This window comes from Palaemon carinicauda, chromosome 38, assembly GCF_036898095.1.
Source record: "Palaemon carinicauda isolate YSFRI2023 chromosome 38, ASM3689809v2, whole genome shotgun sequence".
NCBI lineage: Eukaryota > Metazoa > Arthropoda > Malacostraca > Decapoda > Palaemonidae > Palaemon > Palaemon carinicauda.
In genome coordinates this window covers 4277164-4298419 of record NC_090762.1, presented here as the reverse complement: position 1 = coordinate 4298419, position 21256 = coordinate 4277164, and the positions used below count along the sequence as shown (strand labels likewise).

Sequence of the window (21256 nt, the reverse complement as noted above, 5' to 3'; positions counted from 1 at the left end):
CACCTCTAGTTTTTACCAAACTGATGAGGAATATTGCCAAATTCCTGCATTTAGCAAACATCAGAGCCTCCCTCTATTTGGACGACTGGCTTTTAAGAGCTGCGTCAAGTCGTCGCTGTCTGTAGAATCTACAGTGGACTCTAGATCTGACCAAGGAATTGGGTCTCCTGGTCAATATAGAAAAGTCCCAACTCGTCCCATCCCAAAGTATAGTTAACCTAGGAATGGAGATTCAGAGTCAAGCTTTTCGGGCTTTTCCGTCGGCCCTCAGAATCAGTCAAGCCCAAGAATGCATCCAGTCCATGCTGAAGAAGGACCGGTGTTCAGTCAGGCAGTGGATGAGTCTGATAGGGACGCTTTCATCACTGGACCAGTTCATCGCGTTAGGGAGACTCCACCTTCGTCCCCTTCAATTTCACTTAGCTGCTCACTGGAGAAAGGACAAGACGCTAGAAGCGATCTCAGTTCCTATTTCCGAGAAAATGAAGTCGTCACTGACTTGGTGGAAGAACAACATTCTCCTCAGGGAGGGTCTGCCACTGGCTGTTCAGACCCCCGACCACCTTCTCTTCTCGGACGCATCGGACACGGGCTGGGGTGCGACGTTGGACGGTCGGGAATGCTCGGGCACGTGGAATGCGGTTCAAAGCGAGTTACACATCAACTGCAAGGAGCTGCTGGCAGTTCATCTGGCCTTGAGAAGCTTCAAGTCCCTCCTTCTAGGCAAGGTGGTGGAGGTGAACTCCGACAACACCACAGCACTGGCGTACATCTCCAAGCAAGGAGGGACTCATTCGATGAAGTTGTACGAGATCGCAAGGGACCTCCTCACCTGGTCAAGAGATCGAAACATATCCCTTGTAACGAGGTTCATTCAAGGCGACATGAATGTCATGGCAGACCGCCTCAGCCGGAAGGGTCAAATCATCCCACCAGAGTGGACCCTTCACAAGAATGTATGCAACAAACTATGGGCATTGTGGGGCCAACCCACCATAGATCTGTTCGCAACCTCGATGACCAAGAGGCTCCCAAATTATTGTTCACCGATTCCGGACCCAGCAGCAGTTCACATAGATGCCTTTCTTCTGGATTGGTCCCATCTAGACCTTTATGCGTTCCCCCCGTTCAAGATTGTCAACAGAGTACTGCAGAAGTTCGCCTCTCACGAAGGGACACGGTTGACGTTGGTTGCTCCCCTCTGGCCCGCGAGAGAATGGTTCACCGAGGTACTGCAATGGCTAGTAGACGTTCCCAGAACACTTCCTCTAAGAGTGGACCTTCTGCGCCAGCCGCATGTAAAGAAGGTACACCCAAGCCTCCACGCTCTTCGTCTGACTGCCTTCAGACTATCGAAAGACTCTCGAGAGCTAGAGGCTTTTCGAAGGAGGCAGCCAGAGCGATTGCTAGAGCTAGGAGGACATCCACTCTCAAAGTCTACCAGTCGAAGTGGGAAGTCTTCCGAAGTTGGTGCAAGTCCAAATCAGTATCCTCAACCAGTACCTCTGTAACTCAGATAGCTGACTTCCTGTTATACCTAAGGAAGGAAAGATCCCTTTCAGCTCCCACGATCAAGGGTTACAGAAGCATGTTGGCAGCAGTCTTCCGTCACAGAGGCTTAGATCTGTCTAACAACAAAGATCTACAGGACCTCCTTAAGTCTTTTGAGACCACGAAGGAGCGTCGGTTGGCCACACCAGGTTGGAACTTAGACGTGGTACTAAGATTCCTTATGTCAGCAAGGTTCGAGCCACTTCAATCAGCCTCTTTTAAAGATCTCACTTTGAAAACTCTTTTCCTCGTCTGCTTAGCAACTGCTAAAAGAGTCAGTGAGATACACGCCTTCAGCAGGAACATTGGATTTACATCTGAAACGGCTACATGTTCCTTACAGCTTGGTTTTTTAGCCAAAAACGAACTTCCTTCTCGTCCTTGGCCCAAATCGTTCGAAATTCCAAGCCTTGCTAGTTTAGTTGGAAATGAACAAGAAAGAGTACTATGCCCAGTAAGAGCTCTTAAGTACTATTTGAAACGGACTAAGCCATTACGTGGACAATCAGAAGCTTTATGGTGTGCCATTAAGAAACCTTCTTTACCAATGTCGAAGAATGCAGTTTCTTATTATATCAGACTTTTAATTCGAGAAGCTCATTCCCATCTGAATGAGGAGGACCATGCTTTGCTGAAGGTAAGGACACATGAAGTTAGAGCTGTCGCAACTTCAGTGGCCTTCAAACAAAACAGATCTCTGCAGAGTGTAATGGATGCAACCTATTGGAGAAGCAAGTCAGTGTTCGCATCATTTTACCTTAAAGATGTCCAGTCTCTTTACGAGAACTGCTACACCCTGGGACCATTCGTAGCAGCGAGTGCAGTAGTGGGTGAGGGCTCAGCCACTACATTCCCATAATCCCATAACCTTTTTTAATCTTTCTCTTGAAATGCTTTTTATTGTTGTTTTTTGGGTTGTCTGGAAGGCTAAGAAGCCTTTCGCATCCTGGTTGATTTGGCGGGTGGTCAAATTCTTTCTTGAGAAGCGCCTAGATTAGAGGTTGTGATGAGGTCCTTTAGTATGGGTTGCAGCCCTTCATACTTCAGCTCCTAGGAGTCGCTCAGCATCCTGTGAGGATTGCGAGGCTCAGTAAGGAAGACGTACTTAAAAAGGCAGAGTAATTGTTCAAGTCGACTTCCTTACCAGGTACTTATTAATTTTGTTTGTTATTTTGAATAACTGCTAAAATGAAATACGGAATACTTAGCTCTTAAGGTTAACATATATGCTGGTCTCTACCCACCCCCCTGGGTGTGAATCAGCTATATGATCATCGGGTAAGTTTAATATTGAAAAATGTTATTTTCATTAGTAAAATAAATTTTTGAATATACTTACCCGATGATCATAAAATAAAGGACCCACCCTTCCTCCCCAATAGAGACCCAGTGGACCGAGGAGAAAATTGGTTCTGTGTTGACATAGAGTACTTGAGTACCTACTCGACAGATGGCGCTGTTGATGTACACCCCCACCTGTATAGCGATCGCTGGCGTATTCCGCCCATAGGTTTTTCTGTCGGGCAGCAGAGCTGACAGCTATATGATCATCGGGTAAGTATATTCAAAAATTTATTTTACTAATGAAAATAACATTTTTTATATAAACAGGTTCATTTTAATAATTTTAGCATTGTACTTTTGTATCAGTTTAAGGTGTACATGTATTTTAGCAACAGCAATTACCGATTCTTTTTAGTTTGGTTTTGTCGTCAGCTGATCTCAAAGTGATGATGGTATTGAAAATATGGTCACATATAATTTATAGAGCATCATTGATATAATAACCTATCTTGTGCAGTATTTTTGGATACTCTTGATATAATGGTGGGAGTTTATCGGCTGATCACAACCAAAGGTAAAAAACTTGAAAAATAGAGGATAAAATTGCGCTAATAAAGCACTATTAATTTTTTTAAAACTCATAATTTTTTAGAATGTGATAACTGTCTGCTAAAACAAGAATTTTGCTGACGAATTAGCAATGCTGTGGTTTTAAGCCTTAATCTAGTTTAAGTTTATTTTGCATGCAGTGTTTAATAGACACTTTGTAAGGAAACATATTTTTGCTTCTTCTGGTATGTGTATGCATTGTAAGGCACTTTTGAGAGTGAGAGACAGAATATGTTCATATGATAGGTACAGCAATAATAATAGCTATTAACAATATATATAAAAAATATGACATGTTATGAACAAAGAAAATAAAAGAATTATTTAGTTAGAAAATATTGATGATAAAATGTGGCTAAGATTGTTACAGTATTTGTAATACAACATAATACTGTGCTGTAAATGTCCGGAAATTAAACGCAAGGTCGACATATGTCCAGATTGATTTACTATCTATATGTTGTAACCTGACCCTATCGTAAGTCAACAACCTTCTGTATGTATTTTATGGCACCTGAGAGAGAGAGAGAGAGAGAGAGAGAGAGGTATTTCTAAGTCCAAGTGATAACTAATATTGATGGCTATAAGTGTACTGTATGAAAACTATGACAGCTTAAAACATTGGTGCTGATACTGTATAGTATGTATTACTTCCGCCAACAAAATTGGGTGGAGGTCACGTTTTTGCTCCTGTTTGTCTGTTTATTTGCGAACAACTTTTTGGAAAAAATTTTACTCATAGAGTGGTGAAACTGTCAAGGATTAGTTGTTTTATTGAGAGGTAGAAGTGATTCAATTTTGAAAGCCCTAGGTCAAAGGTTAAGGTCAAGGTCGAGCAAACGGTCAAACGATTTAATCCTAGCCTTAACCCAAAGTTCGCACATGGTTGTCACAAAGACTTCAAATATGCCAACGGATTAAAAGGGTTCTAAGAAATGCAAGCTGGTTTGGAGAAATATGCTGCCATGGCGAGGTCTGCACTGTGTGCTTTTCTAGTTATGAAGATGGTTTTCATGTCTCCAGAGTGGCAGCTTGAGATCAGCTGATCACTACCAAAAGCAAAAAAAAAAAAAAAAAAAATGGAATGTTGAAATGCACCCAAAATTGGAAAAAGTTGTAAAACTGGTTTGTTCCAACACAGCGTACTTATCTTGAACTACTTTCTTAGGAGTATCTGGGATATCCTTCCTAACCGACCACGAATTTTGCATGGTTCCCCCATCTCCGTTTTCCCTTGTCGGGTCCCTCCGTGGCGGATAGATACTCGCCCTGAGGCGACCTGGGGTTAGCGCGCGAGAGTGTGCTGCTAGGTCTGAGTCGCCAGTAAGCATCTGGTTGCGGCTGGACTACTGGTCTGGCACTGATGGTCAACAACAAAAACCTGTTGGAGCCAGAGAATTGGAAAGGTTTTAATGCCCTTCTGCTTTCTGGGGCCAGAGCCCTTAAGTTCTTAGCCTATAACTCTCCCTCAGTCAACCAGTGGGCCAACTGGATCTTGAAGAGGCGAGATGCCGTCATCTTTTGAGTTACAGAAGCAGGTGCCAAAGAGAGAGAAGCTGTTCATCTTCGCAACTCCTTAATTGCTTGCTTGTCTGTTTAATGCCGAGGATATTGATACAGTAGCATAGCAATGGAGAAGGCCGAGTCGAGACTTCATTCTCCACAGAGCTGTAACATTTACTCCTCTCTCTTTGGCACCGACTGCGCCGAAAATATTACTACTGTGCAGCCAGGCTCATATAAGACGTCTGAGGAACCTTCTTGGCAGTCTACCACCAAGAAGGATTCTCATGACAGGAAGAGGCATGGGGAACGGGAGGGAAAACTGGAAAACATGGACAGCGGCCCTGCTAGGGGACCAATCCTGCCATACCACCGGTGAGAGGATGCCTGAGACACAGGTGACAGATGGAAGTTCCCCAGGGCCGAACCTTGGACAGTCAGCATCCTCCAAGTGGAGTACATGTCACGTTCATCAGCCTTCCCCCTCCGCTGATTCGTCATCCAGTAAAGTCATTGTCCTTCAAGAAGGCATCAACGATGGACATGCCATTCGGGCAAAAGTCCAGACCATGTTTCAGTAAGGCACCATCCAAGAGGTTTTCAACAGGTCCCCAGGCTGCTTCAGTTGACTCTCTTCTTGTATAGAGAAGGAGTCTGGAAACATCATAAGTCCTATACTTCTATATCTCAATCCATCCCTCATCAAAGAAGTATCTAAGGTTTGTTCTGCATAAAATGATATACTGTACCAGTTCCAGGTGCTGTGCTGCAGCCTATTGACAGCCCCACGGTTTTCACCCTATTTTCAACCTGGGCCGGCCCACGCCAACGGCATTCCTCTCTTTCAGTATCCAGATAACAGGTTGATTATAGCAGACTCTGAAGAGACCATTCTTCACCAAGACAAGTTTCTCAAATTTTCCCTTGACCTAGGGTTTGTGGTAAACTGAGAAGTCCCCTCTGCAATGATCTCAAAACCTCGTATAGAATATCTAGGTATGCAGATAGACTCCCAACTAGGAAAGGTTTTTCCATAGCAGAGCAGAATCTGATTTGAAGTATTACTACAAGCCCACCTGCGGCAATGACTATTTGGCCACCTAACATTCTTGGAACATCTGGTCCCAATGGTTGCCTTCACATTCAGTCACTACAGTAGCAGTTGAAGACCTTCTGGTCTTAGAGCTGGGACGCTTCAGAGTTGCTTATTCCGATAGTGTCAGAGCAGAAGAAAGAAAGAGTTGGTGAATCCTACATTCCAACCTTCTCAAAGTAATAGATCTTCTTTCTCCTCACCATGATGCAGCAAAAGGAGGGTGAGACCTCACCTGTTAAGACCATGTCGTGTCGGGGCTGTGGTCTGACTGTTCGGCAGTGCCGCATAAACATCCAGGAATTGAAGGCAGCCTTTCTATTCTAACCCTTCAGCATTTCCAACAGCTTCTTTTTGGCCACTGTGTAGTGTTGATGAGTGACAACACGACAGTGGTGGAATACTTGACCAAGCAAGAAGGTACTTTTTTACAGCAGCTATGCCACGTAGCTGTTGAGATTCTACAATGGACGGAAGACTATACGATTTCCCATTAGCCTGGTTCATTCTAGGCTAAAAGAACAATGTGGCAGACAATCTGATCAAAAAGACACTGTCTAAATGGTCTTTACATCCCCAGATAACCAACAAAGTCTTGACATGAAATCAGCTGATCACAACCAAAGGTAAACAAGAATAAAAATTTGATGATAGTCAATTGTTATAACAATCCCTAAATGGAAAAATAGAATACAAAAATATTTGATAAAGCATATGGTATCCTATGAACCAAGAAAATAAAATAATGATATACTGTATAGTAAAGAAATATTGATTAAGTATGACCAAGATGATTACAGCATAATAAATCAATGGAAATCATATTTTGAGTTCGGCATACGTCCAGATCGAGTTACAACCGTTTCTCGGTCCCTATCTGGATAGTTGATGATTGCATGTGGACCTGTTCACGTTTTTTAACCAGAAGCTTTCAGTGTACTGCTCACCAGTACCAAACCTACAGGTGGCCTTCCAGGATTCCTTTCAACTTATGTGGAATAATAGACGTGTCTGCTTTTCCCCGATCTACCTGATGAGTCTTCAACAAGGCGAGATCATCATACCTGTACAAACTGTCGATGACTTTGGTGGCCCCATTGGCAGCAAGCAGAATGGTGGTACCCAGACCTTCTACTTCTGGTAACAGGTTCTAAGGTAGCTTTCTCCCTTACTCGACCTTTTTTGACAACCACGTGCCGAGGACTTCCACAAGACAGTTGCATCCCTATGCCTTCATGCCTGGAGGTTATCCAGCATCTTTGAGAGGATTATTATGCCTAGTTTGTATATCTTAGGAGGTCTTCCATCGCCTTCTGTTAGGAAAAGTGGTTAATCTTGTGGTTGGTGTTGTGAAAGGGATGTCTTTCCAATATACCCCTGATTGCCGAGTTTTTATTATATCTTCTGGAGGAAAAACTCAGCTCAGTCTTGATGTTAAAAGGCTTAAACTAAGTCTTTAGACTGAAAGGGGTTGATATTTCCTCCTCAATGGAATTGTCAGTGCTCATACAGAGTTTTGCGCCACAGTTGAAAGTGAGACCACCACCGTGAAGCATAGTCAGACTACTGTATTCCTTGAAAGGAGCTCACTTTGAACTGTTAAGTCGAGTCTCTGGTACTGTGTTTACTCTAGGACTGTGGTGCCCGCTCAACAAGGGGGTTTAGCCACCTTAGCTCCCTTGTAGGACAAGTAGCAGTCAGTTGATGGTAGAGAGTACAGCAGTATAAGTCTGGGATAAATGTAAAAGAAAAAATGACTTGACTTTTCTTTCTTCTTCCCCTCTCTTGGGTGTCAGTATTTTTAGACTGCAACCCCCATTTTTGTTTTGTGGTCAGAAATATATTTAATATATTTGTCACTAACTCCTTGAGGGGTGGATTATAGTGTACAGTACATGAATGTCAACCGACTCCTTATACTTAACCTTGCTAAGGCAAAGTGAGTTTCTACTCCCTTACCATAGCTGCGCAGGCTGTCATGCCTTTAGCATTGATGGACCAATGCTGTACGAGGTCTCCAACCACTTGGAATATGACTTCCACCCACCTTAAGGTGAGTCATATGTAAAGAACGAAGGTTAGAATTCGGGAGGGAACAAATAGAAAATTTTTGAAGTAATTTTAATTTTTCCTAACTATACAAACCTGAGTTCTTTACACACACTTGTCCCCCCATCATCTTGTCCCTCAGAAGTACTGCTTGCAATCAGAAGTGGTGAGTAGCTACTAGGTGAGTGTGTGGGCTGTGGTTGGTCTACTCGTTAACTAGCAAAGGGTCGTTGACACCTCGTTAAGATTTTTATGGATAAATCAGCTCACTCAGAATGATCTCTCCTTGTTAAATTACAAAGGTTTGTAAAGTTAGGAAGAATATAAATCACTTCCAAATTTGTCAAGTTTAATCCCCTCACCTGGTGGCGGGGCCGTGACCAGTGTCATGGTAGGGCTGGGCTCAGGTCACCGGCTACCCTGGGAGGCAGGCGGAAATAGTGTTCGGACTCCATGTCTAGCCACCCTATCCCAGGGCTGATACATGGGGTGGAGCTCTGACTGTGGGTAGTGGCTTCGAGCCTGTCACACCGAAACGGCTATACGATCTTCCTCCCTCCTAAGGATAAGTCTATTAAATTACATGGATTAGTATTAATGTAGGAACTTTATTTTTCCTAAATATACGAACCTGAGTCCTTTGAGTTGTACTTCTTGCCTCAACCATCCTGTAAGTCAGGCTGAAGATCAAAGTGAGGTTTTAGTAACTACCACCACCGCGTTGAATTTTTAATGGCCTTATAAAGGTTTGTGATTTTTCATAACTATATAAACCTGAGTTCTTTTCAAGTTACACTTCCTGTCTTAACCACCCTGTAAGTCCTAAGTTAAAGTCAAAGTGGCTCCCCAGTGGAGTGTCAAGTGGGCGTGGATTATCTGCTACCTGGTGGGTAATTACCTACACCTTGTCATAAATTTTAACAACACAGTTCCAGCTCTGCTGAATCATACACCGATTAAAGGACTCCAGTTTGTATATTTAGGTGAAAAAAAATTACTTAAAAATATTGTTTTGACACATTCCCGGGAGTGGAGAGTTTGAGCATGGAAGGAAGTGTTAATTTTGCATTTGTAAACTCAAAAATGTTACGGATTCTGTTGAGAATGACATTAAATGAATTTTCACATTATATAAATGTAATGCCTTTGGTTGAAACTTTTGTTTTTTAACTTTATAGCCTAATACTCTACCTGTATTTCTATATTTGTTTGTACTGTATGGGTAACAAATCACAGTAAATTGTTATGGATTTTTGTTAGATTTGTATTAATTTTTGAAGGGATGAACTCTAGCACAGATTATGTACCCTTCATAATGATAAGGATATAGGTTTTTAAATCTTCTTCCTCACCGTTATCCCTACATTAAGGGTTCAGTTGCCTGATGCACCCTCTCCAAGGCCTTTTATGAAAGGCCTCCTTTTCCACAAAACCTCTTCTCTCCATATCCTTCATCTTATCTCACCATCTAATTCTCTGCCTCCCTCTTGATCGTTACCCACTAACAAGTTCCTCCCAAGCCCTCCTCGCCTTGCATTTTCAACATGTGCCCCCACCATCTCAGTTGTAAAACTATCATCATCTCTGTAATCTTCACCACGCCTGCCATTCTTATTTCATTATTTTCCAATCTTTCAAGCAGTGATATTCCCATAATCCAACTCGGCATTCTCTTCTCTGTTCTCTCCAGCTTTGCTTTTTGTTTTTGTCTTAAATTCCAAGTTTCTGATCTATACATTAACATTGGTCTTATTACTGTGTTATAGATCTTGACTTCTACCTTGATTGGCATGTTCCCAGATTAATAAACCTTATGCTATTTATGTGGATTATCTTTCGGCGGAGCTGTAAGGTAGCCATTACACCAAAATTGCGAGGTGGCAATCCTGCCTAACCACTATAGTGGGTAGGCCTGAGGTCTATATTTACTTGCACATCGGTGGAATACGTTACTTTTTGCATTTGGCTTGTAGAGACCGGATGTCTCCTCTCTCTCCTCCTTAGGCTGCCATTGACTTTGGTTATGCACTTTGCTTTTGACTTAGGTTCTTCCCCGACATTCAAATGCGAATGTTTTCTGGTCTTGAGGGCACTGCTTGCCGTACCTTCATGTCTTCGGTTGATAGTGACCTCCTAGTGGGAAAAAGTTTGGGCGCAGCAGGAAGGTGGCGGCTAAGCATGGTCTTTCTTCCTCCAGGGCGAGGCAAGCGCAAGCTGCTTCTTCACGCATGTCTAATCTCTTCTCGAAACTCCTCCTTGCTTACCTTCCCCCGGGGGCCGATCTAGTAGGAGTGTAGACCAGATAACTCCATGGAAACCCCGGGGGTACTGGGAGGGGGGGGTTGTTGTTGCTTCCCCTAGTGGAGCACCTTCACCTCCAGCTGGCGGGGAACTATTTTCACTTGCTGATGTGTAGCAGGTATAGCTTTCTTTGGGGGGTTCTGCTTCCCCTGTGAAGGAAGCGTTGCTGCAACTCCTTGAGCATGTTGCTAGGAAGGATCTTTCTCCCGAGTCTTTAACATCTTATGCTCTGGATGTGTGCGAGGTCCACCTCTCACCCTCTGCTGGCCCTTCCACTCGTGGATGATCGCTAGCATTCGCCCCTACAACAGCTTCCTTGGACGACAAACACTGGGCGTCCTGGGTCTTCGTCGTCTCGTAACCCTCAGCCTTCTGTTTCTCCCTACATTTATCTACCAGCTGTAGGCGATGTTGATGTTCAAGCAGCCAGCGTTCCATCTTCTAGCCATTTGCAAGGCCGAGACTCGCCATCTTCTCGTCTCCTGAACGACCTCTGCCCGAATTCGATCTTTCTATTGAACAACCCTCAGAAAGGCGTTTGGCTAAGATACCCCTAGCACCCTCTGTTGCCTATGGGGGTTTAGCTAAGCGCTCGCCTATGCGATGCTCTGACGCGTTCCACTATGGTGGCATGTTTTCCAACGCTTCGGGTCGCCCTGGTTTAGAGGCCCTCATCGCCTCCCCTAGCAAGTGTGAATGGTCCTCCAGCACATCAGGAATCCTTAGGGCCTCCCCATCCTCAGTCAGCACCTATCGCTTTTGAAATGAGCACTTCCGCTCGTGAATCGCTCCCGTTCAACACATGAATCGTCAATTTCCACGAACTATTCGGGAGTAGGATTACTGGAATTTCGAACTAGCGCGGTCCTAACACCACCACCTCTGCCTCAATCCACCTTTAGCGATAAAGCCAACACCCTTCCCTGAAGGGTTTAAGAAACCTCCATTCTTATAAATCCCGAGTGACCTCTTAGTCTTTCAAAAAAGGATCTTTTGTTGCCCAAGAGACTGTCTCCTAGGTCAACTCTGGTACCCTCTCACATTACCTTCAGAAGACGTTCCCCTCCACCTGGACTCCCTAAGGAAACCCCCAAACTTTCTGAGAGGAGGTGAGCTTCCCTCCTGGTACAATACATTGGTATCAACCCTTCAGAAGTCTTTGGGTGTGGCTCTTCCACCGCTGCAGCCCTGACTTGCTCAAGTCAGTGGTACTCCTCGAATTCCTTTAGAGAGTTCGGAGTCGGGTTGGTCTCTTCGGAGTCTTGATCCCAGAAGGAAGACTACTCAAGTTAGTAAGGCACATTGATCTTCTCCATGTAGATTTGGTGCTGAGGATAGGGTGCCTTCCACTCCAGAATCTCCTGAATGCCTCCCCTCAACCCTGATCAAGGCTAAGGATATTCTGACTAAGCGGTAGAAGCGGAATATGAGACACAACACACCACCTCATGCTGATCTCATCCAGCCTCGTACGAGTATGGATCTTGGTTCGCCCAGGGAAATCTCTATTCATACCTTCCAACTTCGGCAGGTAGAAGTGGTTACCCTGGACCAACGTCCAGTGTCTAAACCACCTACAGAGGAAGAATCCCTACTACTAGCGCGTTAAAGGTACCGCAAGCCCCTCCAAACCCTTTCATCCTGGAGGAGCATTTTCCTCCTCGGAAAGAGTCTAGACTAAAACGGTACCTAAGAACGCTAGGGCAAGGGAGGCTCGTAGGATAGAGATGTATAGTAGGTCCTCTGAGGCAGGTCCCAGTGACAACTGTGACTTACCCCAGGTTTCTATGGATAAGAGTTCGGAGGTAGATGATGGTCTGGACATGGACGAGGAATATCTTCCAAGGACAGGGAGTCCAAACTTCCATGCCGAACAGGAGCATAAGGAGTCGGAGCCTTGCTCCGGCCACCTCAGAATCAGACCTCTGCAATGACAGCTGAAGTCAGTGTGGAACCAACACTCAGACTCCCCGAACACACTAGTTCCTATTATTCAGGACCAAGTGACGGACGTGTCGTGGTGGGTGGCAGATGAAAACCTTTGCAAAGGGCAAGATCTTCTTGTCCCTCCTCCAGACTTATTGCTCAATTCAGACACATCAAAAGGGTGGCAGGCCCACTTGCTGCAAGACACATGGTCTCAGGTCTATTGTCAAAGTCTGAAAGGTACCAGCACATAAACATCTTGGAAATGGGAGCAGCCCAGCTAGCTCTCCTTCAGTTCCATCCGTTGCTGGCGGGTCACTCTGGTGTTGATGAGTGACAACACTACAGTAGTGGCTTACATAAACAAACAAGGTGGTACGTTTACACAGCCCCTATGCCATCTTGCAATAGGGATTCTAAGATGGTCAAAAGAACATTCGCTGGTGTCCTTATCAGCTTGCTTCATTCCGGGCAAGAGGAATGTGCTTGCGGACAATCTGAGTAGAGCGACTTAGTTAGTGGGCTCCGAATGGTCTTTGAATCCTCTGATAGTCAACAAAGTCCTGACTTTGTGGGGTTCCCTGACAGTGGACCTGTTCGCAACGTCCTTAAATTTCAAGCTCCCGTTGTACTGTTCACCAGTCCCGGACTCTGACTCTATGGCAGGATGCATTCCAACAGCTGTAGGACAACATCGACATGTACATATTTCCCCCATTTTGTCTGATGAGAAGACTGCTCAACAAAATCAGAGCATCCAACAATCTAATGATGACCTTTATAGCTCCGCTATGGCATCATGCAGAATGGTTTCCAGATCTACTCCTATAACCACATGCAAATATCTTTCACAAGACTGACCTGTCTATGCAACTTCATGCCTGGAGACTATCCAGCATCTCCTCTCATAAAGAGGCTCTTCCTCTGTATATCAGGCAAAGTGGACAGTCTTCTATGGTTGGTGTCGTGGAAGGAATATCTCTCCACTTGATGCCACTATTCCAATAATGGCAGAGTTTCTTGTATATTTTCGAGAGGAAGAACTCCTTTCGGTCTCGGCGGTGAAAGACTATCGCTCAGCCTTAAGCCTTGCCTTTAAAGTGAAAGGAGTAGATATTTTTGTTGCAACTTTCTTTACTCATATGGAGTTATGAGGTCACTTACCCCCAGTCAGAGATAAGACCACCTCCTTGGAACATGTTTTGAAATCCTTAAATGACCTCCCTATGAACCATAATGCCATGCATCAGACTAATCTCAGTTTGAAGACAGCGTTTCTACTAGCTTTAGCCTCGGCAAAGAGAGTTAGCGAACTTCATATCTCATACGACATCGCCCTTTCAATGGGATGGGGGGAGGCGACACTCGGCTTCGTCCCTGAGTTCTTTGTAAAGACTCAAAATCCGGGCGTACTGGACCCTAGATTCGTGCCCTTTCAGATTAAGTGTCTACGTTCTGTAACCAATGTCCCAGATCAGTAGTTACTCTGCCCAGTGAGGAGTTTGATATATTATCTTAAACGCACTGCAGCAACACTGCCCCGACGAACATCTTTATTTGTTAGCTTGAAGGATTATTTCTGCATGAATTCGCAAGGTCATAGACGGTTGAGGGCTGGGTTAAGTCTGGGATGAATGAAATTATATCTGGCTTCTTCCTTTCTTCATTTTCCCCTCTCTTGTGGTACAGCACCATGGATCCCTCTGCAAGCTGGCCTCAACCTCTGCAGGTAATAACCATTGTGTAGCCTAGTATGGTCATAAATTAATATACTTGTACATGTCCGCATTGCTTCCTACGAGGTAAGCATTGGGAAACGCCTTTGGTTTTAATTCCTATTTAAATTCTGAATATTCTTACTTAGATATTCATATGCTATCTCACATCTATTTGAGTTGCTCAGGCCACTATCAGTCTCACTCGGTATTGATAAGCGAGGTGGCAAGATTTCCCTCGATAACAGTCGAATACTGTACTAGGTAGACCTGGGTCAATGACTAAGCCAGAAGTCGAACTTTCACCCTCCTAAGGGTGAGTCATCCACATAAGTAATGTAAGGTGTGTTAGTCTGAGAACAAATGACAAATTCGGAGATAATTTGTATTTTTCCATAACTAATACAAACCTGGAGTTGTTTATATAAATTGTCCTGCCATCACCTTTCCCCCGATAAGTCCTGCTTATAAAAAAAAAAAAAGTGATGTAGTTCACATGTAGGTGGCTGGATAACCCCCAGAGTTGCTACCTTGCCTTTTTAGTGTAATTGCTACCTTCCAGCTCTGCTGAAAGATAATCCACATAAATAACTCCAGGTTTCTATTAGATAGGAAAAAATACAAATTATCCCCAAATTTGTCATTTTCCTATCACATACCTGCTACCTCTCATCACTTTCCCCATGCTGCCTTTAACCTATTCTGAAGTAAAGCCTTACATCCTCCCTCCTGATTTATAGGAGATCCCAAGTATCTAAATTGTTCTACCTGTTTTATAACTGCCCCGCTACTTTCGTGTATGGCTATCCTGTCTTGCCTTTCACCATAGCTTATCTTAGCCACATTTACCTTCAAACCACCCCTTTCCGAAGTCTTGCCACTCTACCACCCATCTTGGTAATTCTTCCTCATTTTCAACAGTTATCACCAAATCATCAGCATATAGCATCTACCACAACTTCATTTCTGATCCCTTCACTTGACACATCAAAGACCACCACAAATAAAAATGGGCTTAATGCTGACCCCTGATGAAACCCAACACTAACTTCAAAGGTTTTTGTTTCTCCAACAGCTGTTATTACTTTTGTTTGTTCTTTTGTATATCATCACCACCATTCTAACAAACATCTCCGGTACTTTCCTCCTAATTTAAAAAATAATGTAAAAACAATCTACTTTTATAGTTTTTCAGCTATTGTGCAGAGGTATTACTGTATATATCCATTTATTCTTGTAAAAATGTACAGCTGTATTTAAAGCTGAGAATTTTGATCAAACCTATACATAACTGTATCCAGTAATAAAGCACATACTGTTTTATGATAGTATCTTTAGATCTTTAGAGTATTATAAAAAATACCAATCATAGCGAATATACATCCTTTCCTTTGCTTAATATTTATAAGATCAAGACTACAGTCTGAGCTTTCTGAATCACCTGACAAGGCAGAATGCCAAAAGATTGAGCTATCATTTTTATTACTGCATGTAAAGGTATATAGTTTTTGGTAAGAAAAAATACTTTTCTCATATTTTATTTACTTTAGAGTTTTAATGGCATATTGAATTTTAGGGGTATTTCATCCCTGGTGCTGATACATATTCTTTTATAGTCTTTAGTATTGCGCCAGTCTATTACAAAGCTTAGGATATTATTAACTGCTTATCCTAATTTTTTGTGCAATTCAAATAGCCATTTCATAAACCGAATACCATCAACTAATTTTTCTTCTTTTGTTAACTCACCTTTTTGACTCTACTTACCTCTATGCCAAACAGCTGGAGCATTGTTCGTTTTCCCAGCTTCAACCTTTTGTTGCTTGAATTTAGCAGTATATTTCCTTGTCTATTTTTTCTCTCTAGCTAAAAAGGGTATAGTGTAATGTAATAATACAGTATATCAGTTATATTCTACTTAATGGTATTTATAAGAACAACGGGAATTGTTTACCATCGTGTGAAAGTTGAAATGGAGAAAAAGAGTTGTTATAAAAATTGGTTGTTCATTATGTTTTATACCTTTATCTGTTAATAACGATGTCTTTATCATTCACTTTTTTTTTTTTCATTGAACCAGAAGTTAGAATAAAAAGATGGAGGAAAATGATAGTTTATTATGATTTGGAACTTTCATGATATACAAGGCATTTAATAAAATATTTTTTCATGTGAAAATTTGTGGATCGCATGTTACACAAGTATACATGGCAGTGTCCCATGTTTTTGGGGATATTGAAGAATGTGGTATGTGCAATATCCATTTATTTGCACTTAAATTCTCTGTAAAGTATGGTGCTGTACTGTATTGTAAATGGGAGGCATGTAGTTAGGTTAATATTTGTGAAATAAATCCTGGATTAGGGTAAGTACAGAGCATAGTTATAAAGAAAATAATTGGATAAATTTCTTCCATAAATTTTAAATGCTCCATAATTTGATGCATAACCTAGATCTTAGTCAGATTTTGTGTTTAGTATATAGCCCAGTAATGATATAATGTTGCCAGTTCTTAATGAATTGTAATTTAATTGAAGCAATGGAGCTAGGTATTCAGACGTGGTCTTGACTGGGAGCCGAGTGAAAATTCAACTTGTGTAATAATACTGTATTTGTTCTAAAATGGTTGTCAAGTAACTGTACAATCATTGAGTGTAACGTTTTGTTGCAGTTGAAAGGCACAAATGGTTACACAGATAAAGTAGACTCATTGCAACAGTCTTTTTTTTCTCTCTGCCAAATTTGTAGAATTCCTTTATTTGCATACGCTACTGGATGGATGACTCCCATTTGATTAATTTATTATAACCCTTTTACCCCCAAAGGACATACTGGTACGTTTCACAAAACACATCCCTTTACCCCCATGGACGTACCGGTACGTCCTTGCAAATAACTGCTATTTATAATTTTTTTTGCATATTTTTTATTATTTTTTGAGAAACTTCGGGCATTTTCCAAGAGAATGAGACCAACCTGACCTCTCTATGATGAAAATTAAGGCTGTTAGAGCAATTTAAAAAATATATACTGCAAAATGTGCTTAAAGAAAAAATAACCCCTGGGGGTTAAGGGTTGGAAAGTTCCAAATAGCCTGGGGGTAAAAGGGATAACTATTTACATATATGATTGTTTATTTATTCTAATCACTTGTGCTTATTTTCCTTCAGATGGCATGGTTGGATCCCAAGAACATATCCTCAACATACTTTGGTCGTGTGGCAGAATTTGCAACTTGGATAGGGACCGAGAACAATCACCTTATGAAGCAGATGTGAGTATAAATCAATTTGAAATTTGTATACACTTAGTTGAAAATGTATTAGATATAAAAGAGCAATACTGTCCACTCACCCCTTTTGTTTATGTCTTGCATTATTTTTGTCTTGTTTCAGTGTGTGATTGTAGAGTGCATGGAAAAATGTCGGGATTGTTATTACTGTACTGAAACGTTCTCATTATTCACAATGCACCGCAGTTGATTAATGTTGAAAAGATAGGTTTTATAAGTATACTAAATTGTGGGGAATATAATACCGATGCTAATTGGAAATTTTGACATCTCTAGTAAAAAGTGGTGCCATTAAAAACACACACATATATGTATATAGATAGTGATAAGTAGTAGTTTAAGGTTGTTAGTTTCTTCAGTGTCTTATAATCAATCAGATAATAGCAAGAATATTGCCACAGCATTTTCATCTACTTTTACCTCTGTTGTAGTTATGATCTTGTGCATAAAATGATGCTTTTGCTAGCAGCAAAAATATATTAAGGTCCATTTTAGCATTAGTTTTCTGTCGCCTAAATAAATGATGATATAAAATGCTGTAATTGTAGAAGTGATATCCCCTTGTTGTAGTAAAATGTCTTTTGGCCTTTCTTGCACTAGGTTTTGTGTGATACTTTTCATCTTTTTCTGACCATCAAACTTCACTAAACTTTGTCTTCCACTTATTTTCACCTTACCATTCTAAATACGCCATGTTAAGTTAGTAACTAGAATCCAGAAATGAGCCAGTGCTTTGGCTAACTGATAATGCAATTGATGTTGTACCAGTAGAAAATCTTGAGGAGGGTGGATGATCTTATGCAAATCAGCCAATTGTATACTCTACAGTATTCTAAGGTTTAGAGCAATAGTAAGAAAATTAGTGCTCTTGTTGTTAAGATGAAATATTTTAACCTTTTTTAATCTATTATAAATATTCCAATGTTCTTATAGTTGAGTGTTATACAGTAATTTTATCTTCTTTCCACATTTTACGTATCGGTATTTATCACTAACTAGTAATGTCTTTAATGGCTTTGGGTATTTATAGCAGTGATGTGCTTGGTAATTAAAGTTCTGGATATTGTTTAAACTTTTCTATTGTTTTGGTGGTTTTTATGTTACAACAGTGACTGGTCCTTGCTAAAAATTCTGTATCCTCATCTATTTGATTCTTTATTTATAGTAGTCATTTTTTTTTTTTTTTTTTATGACTGGATAGGATTGATAAATGTCAAATTAACCCCTTGAATCCCATAAGTATTATAAGTGGTATCATCATCTAACCCATAGACTCGTGACATGTTAGGTATAAATTATATATATATATTTTTTTTGGTAATTGTTAATGGAAAGAATAATTCAGCTTTGTTCCGTAACCGAAATACAAACCACGCTATTTACATAGGGTATTACTTTCGGCGTAGCTGAATGACGAGCCATTAGATTTTTAACGAGGGTTAACTACCCTCTCGCTAGTTAGCGAGGGGGTAGGGGAGGGGTAGCTAGCTACCCCTCCCCCCTCACACACCGGTGAACTGATTCACTTCACTTTTGGCTCGGGTGTTGATCAGACGTGTCTGTCTCACCCTCGCATTTTTGACAGTCTTAATCTTTTTATTTTTGCTTTTTCTTGCAGCTTGTGTGTTTGGAAGTTGGCCTCTCTCTCTCTCTATCATGCGGAAGTGCCCTGGCTTTCCCGATCGCCCTTGTGGGACGTTCATGTTGGCGGTCGAGACGGACCCTCACACCTTGTGTCCGTACTGCAGATGTCAACAGTGTGAGAGGGATAAAACTTGTAGTGAGTTTAGGGATTGGTCTACTTTCCAGTGGGAGAGGTTTTCCCGGCGACGTAAGAAGTCTAGGCATGACCTTTCTCCTTCAAGGGCTTCCTTGAAGAAGGAAGGTTCCAAAGACACTTCTTCCGTTGCTGGAACCTCCTCCGAAGCTCCCACTCGATCGGTCTCTCGTGAGAGGCCGGCGAGTGGTAGCGTAGGCCTTTCTTTTGTTGACCAACCTCAGGGTTCAGGAGAGGGAGTTGTCTCCCATAGCGAGGCAGCTCCTCCTCCTCCGGGGGAGGATATTGATGACTGTTGCTAATGATGATCTTTTGCAGCTTTGGGCTTCCTTGGGGATTAAGGGCTCGCCCTCCAGGGAAGCCCTGTTTGACCTGATCTAGTTGGGTGCAACTGTCAATCAGTCGCTGGTAATAGCAGAGGTAGATTCTCTTGTCTATTGTCAACGTTGTTGTGGCAGAGGCTTCCAACGGGTCGGGTCAAACCCCTGCTGTTGTTGCGGAGGTTGCTGAAGGCTCAGTTCCCCCCTCCGAACATCCTTCGAGGGAGGAGCCGAGTCCAACCCCTTGGGGGAGTTCACTGACAGAGACTACTCTTCGGAGGACTGACGGTGGTGTTGCTGCCCCTCGAGGTCGTCTTAGCCGTAAGGCTCGCCCTCCTCTTCGCCGTAGAGGTCTTTCTTCTCCCTACAAGGGAGTTAGGAGGCGCCTCTTCGGTTCATCGCCTTCGACGTCCCCCGCAGAGGATCCTCCTCAACGTGAGCAGACCGTTGCAGCTGCATCTCTAGACCTCTCAGCAGATCGTTCTCAATCTCCTACGCCTGCCAGACCTGGGAGTTTTCCTTCTCCGTTCCTGGACGCAGATGCGCAGTGGGCGCCAACGCACCCCGTTATCCAACGGGCACCGGTCCCTTTGGGGCAAAAGGGCTTATCTCACAATGTTAGTATGTCCCTTGAGTGCCAGGTTTTACCTGCGCGCCCACGATCGCGAGCGCGCAGTGGCGCGCAAGCGCTCTCCTGCTGTAGCTGAGGACCAGCCCTCTTCGGACTCAACGCGCCAGCGATCTCCTGTAGCTGAGTCATCTCGCCGTAGATCTCCTGCTCGCCAGCGCTCACCTGCGCGCCCTGTTGCCGCGTTCTCCTGAGCGCCCACGATTGCCTACTAGCCAGCGCACATCTGCTCGCCCTGTTCCTGATGCGCGCCCACGATCTCCGGATCTGGGTGCAGGCAAGAAGATTCTTCCTTTTGCTTCCTCGCCTACGATCACCTGCACGCCCTCAGATCTCGCCCAGCGCCAGCCATCGCCTGCGCGCCATCACACGCACTCACCTGTACGCACTTCTAGCGTGGAATGAGACACTGCGCGCCCGCGTGCCCACGAGAAGTCTCCTGTGCGCGCTACTACTCCTTCTGGTCCTGCGCCCCAGCTGTTTTCTCCTGACCGCGCACCTGCGCGGCAGCGATCTCCAGCGCGCAAGCACTCTCCAACGCGCCCACACTTCTGATCGCCGAAGGTCTCCTCCGCGCCCACGCGCGCTGTCTCCTGTGCGCAGTCTGTCACCTTCTCGCCCTACGCGCCATCGCTCGCTAGCGCGCCGTTGTTCTCCCGGCCGCCAGCGCTCGCCCTTAAAACCGCGCGCCCACTTGCCCTCTACCTGCGCGCTCCCTCGCCCACGCGCACCCGCGCTTTTATCTCCGCGCTACCCTGCGATTTTACCATCGCGCGAGCGCCAGCGCGATCTCGATTCCCGCTGGGTTTCGCAGCACGGGCAACCTTGCGAGTCTTCAGGAGCGCGTACTTCCAGATCATCGTCTTCACGACACACACACACACACACACACACACACACACACACACACACACACACACACACACACACACACACACACACACACACACACACACACACACACCCGTAAGTGCAGAACAGCACACTTGCAGGAGGAGGAAAAATTTTCAGAGAGGTCTAGGCAACACTCTTCATCTTCTTTTCAGGCAGGCCCTGTGGTTTCTACTCCAAAGGATCGCCCGATCCCCTTCCCTCCAGCGGGAGTCGCTAACACTGCGTCTGTCAGCCGTCGGCCATGGTTTGGGTCCCTGATAAGAGCGGTCGTCCAGGCTGTTGAGCCGGCCCTCGCTGATCTGGGCCTCAAACCA

The 21256-nt window shown here is 43.6% G+C and overlaps 1 protein-coding gene across 2 annotated transcripts in view; it reads left to right on the top strand.

Moving 5' to 3' along the window:
• LOC137630385 (uncharacterized) overlaps positions 1-21256 on the top strand; it is a 47464-nt gene that overhangs the window by 12695 nt on the left and 13513 nt on the right. For both annotated transcript variants that reach the window (XM_068361832.1, XM_068361831.1), the window contains exon 3: positions 17202-17305. In XM_068361832.1, the coding sequence (XP_068217933.1) occupies positions 17202-17305 (104 nt within the window). The remainder of the gene's footprint in view (positions 1-17201; positions 17306-21256) is intronic.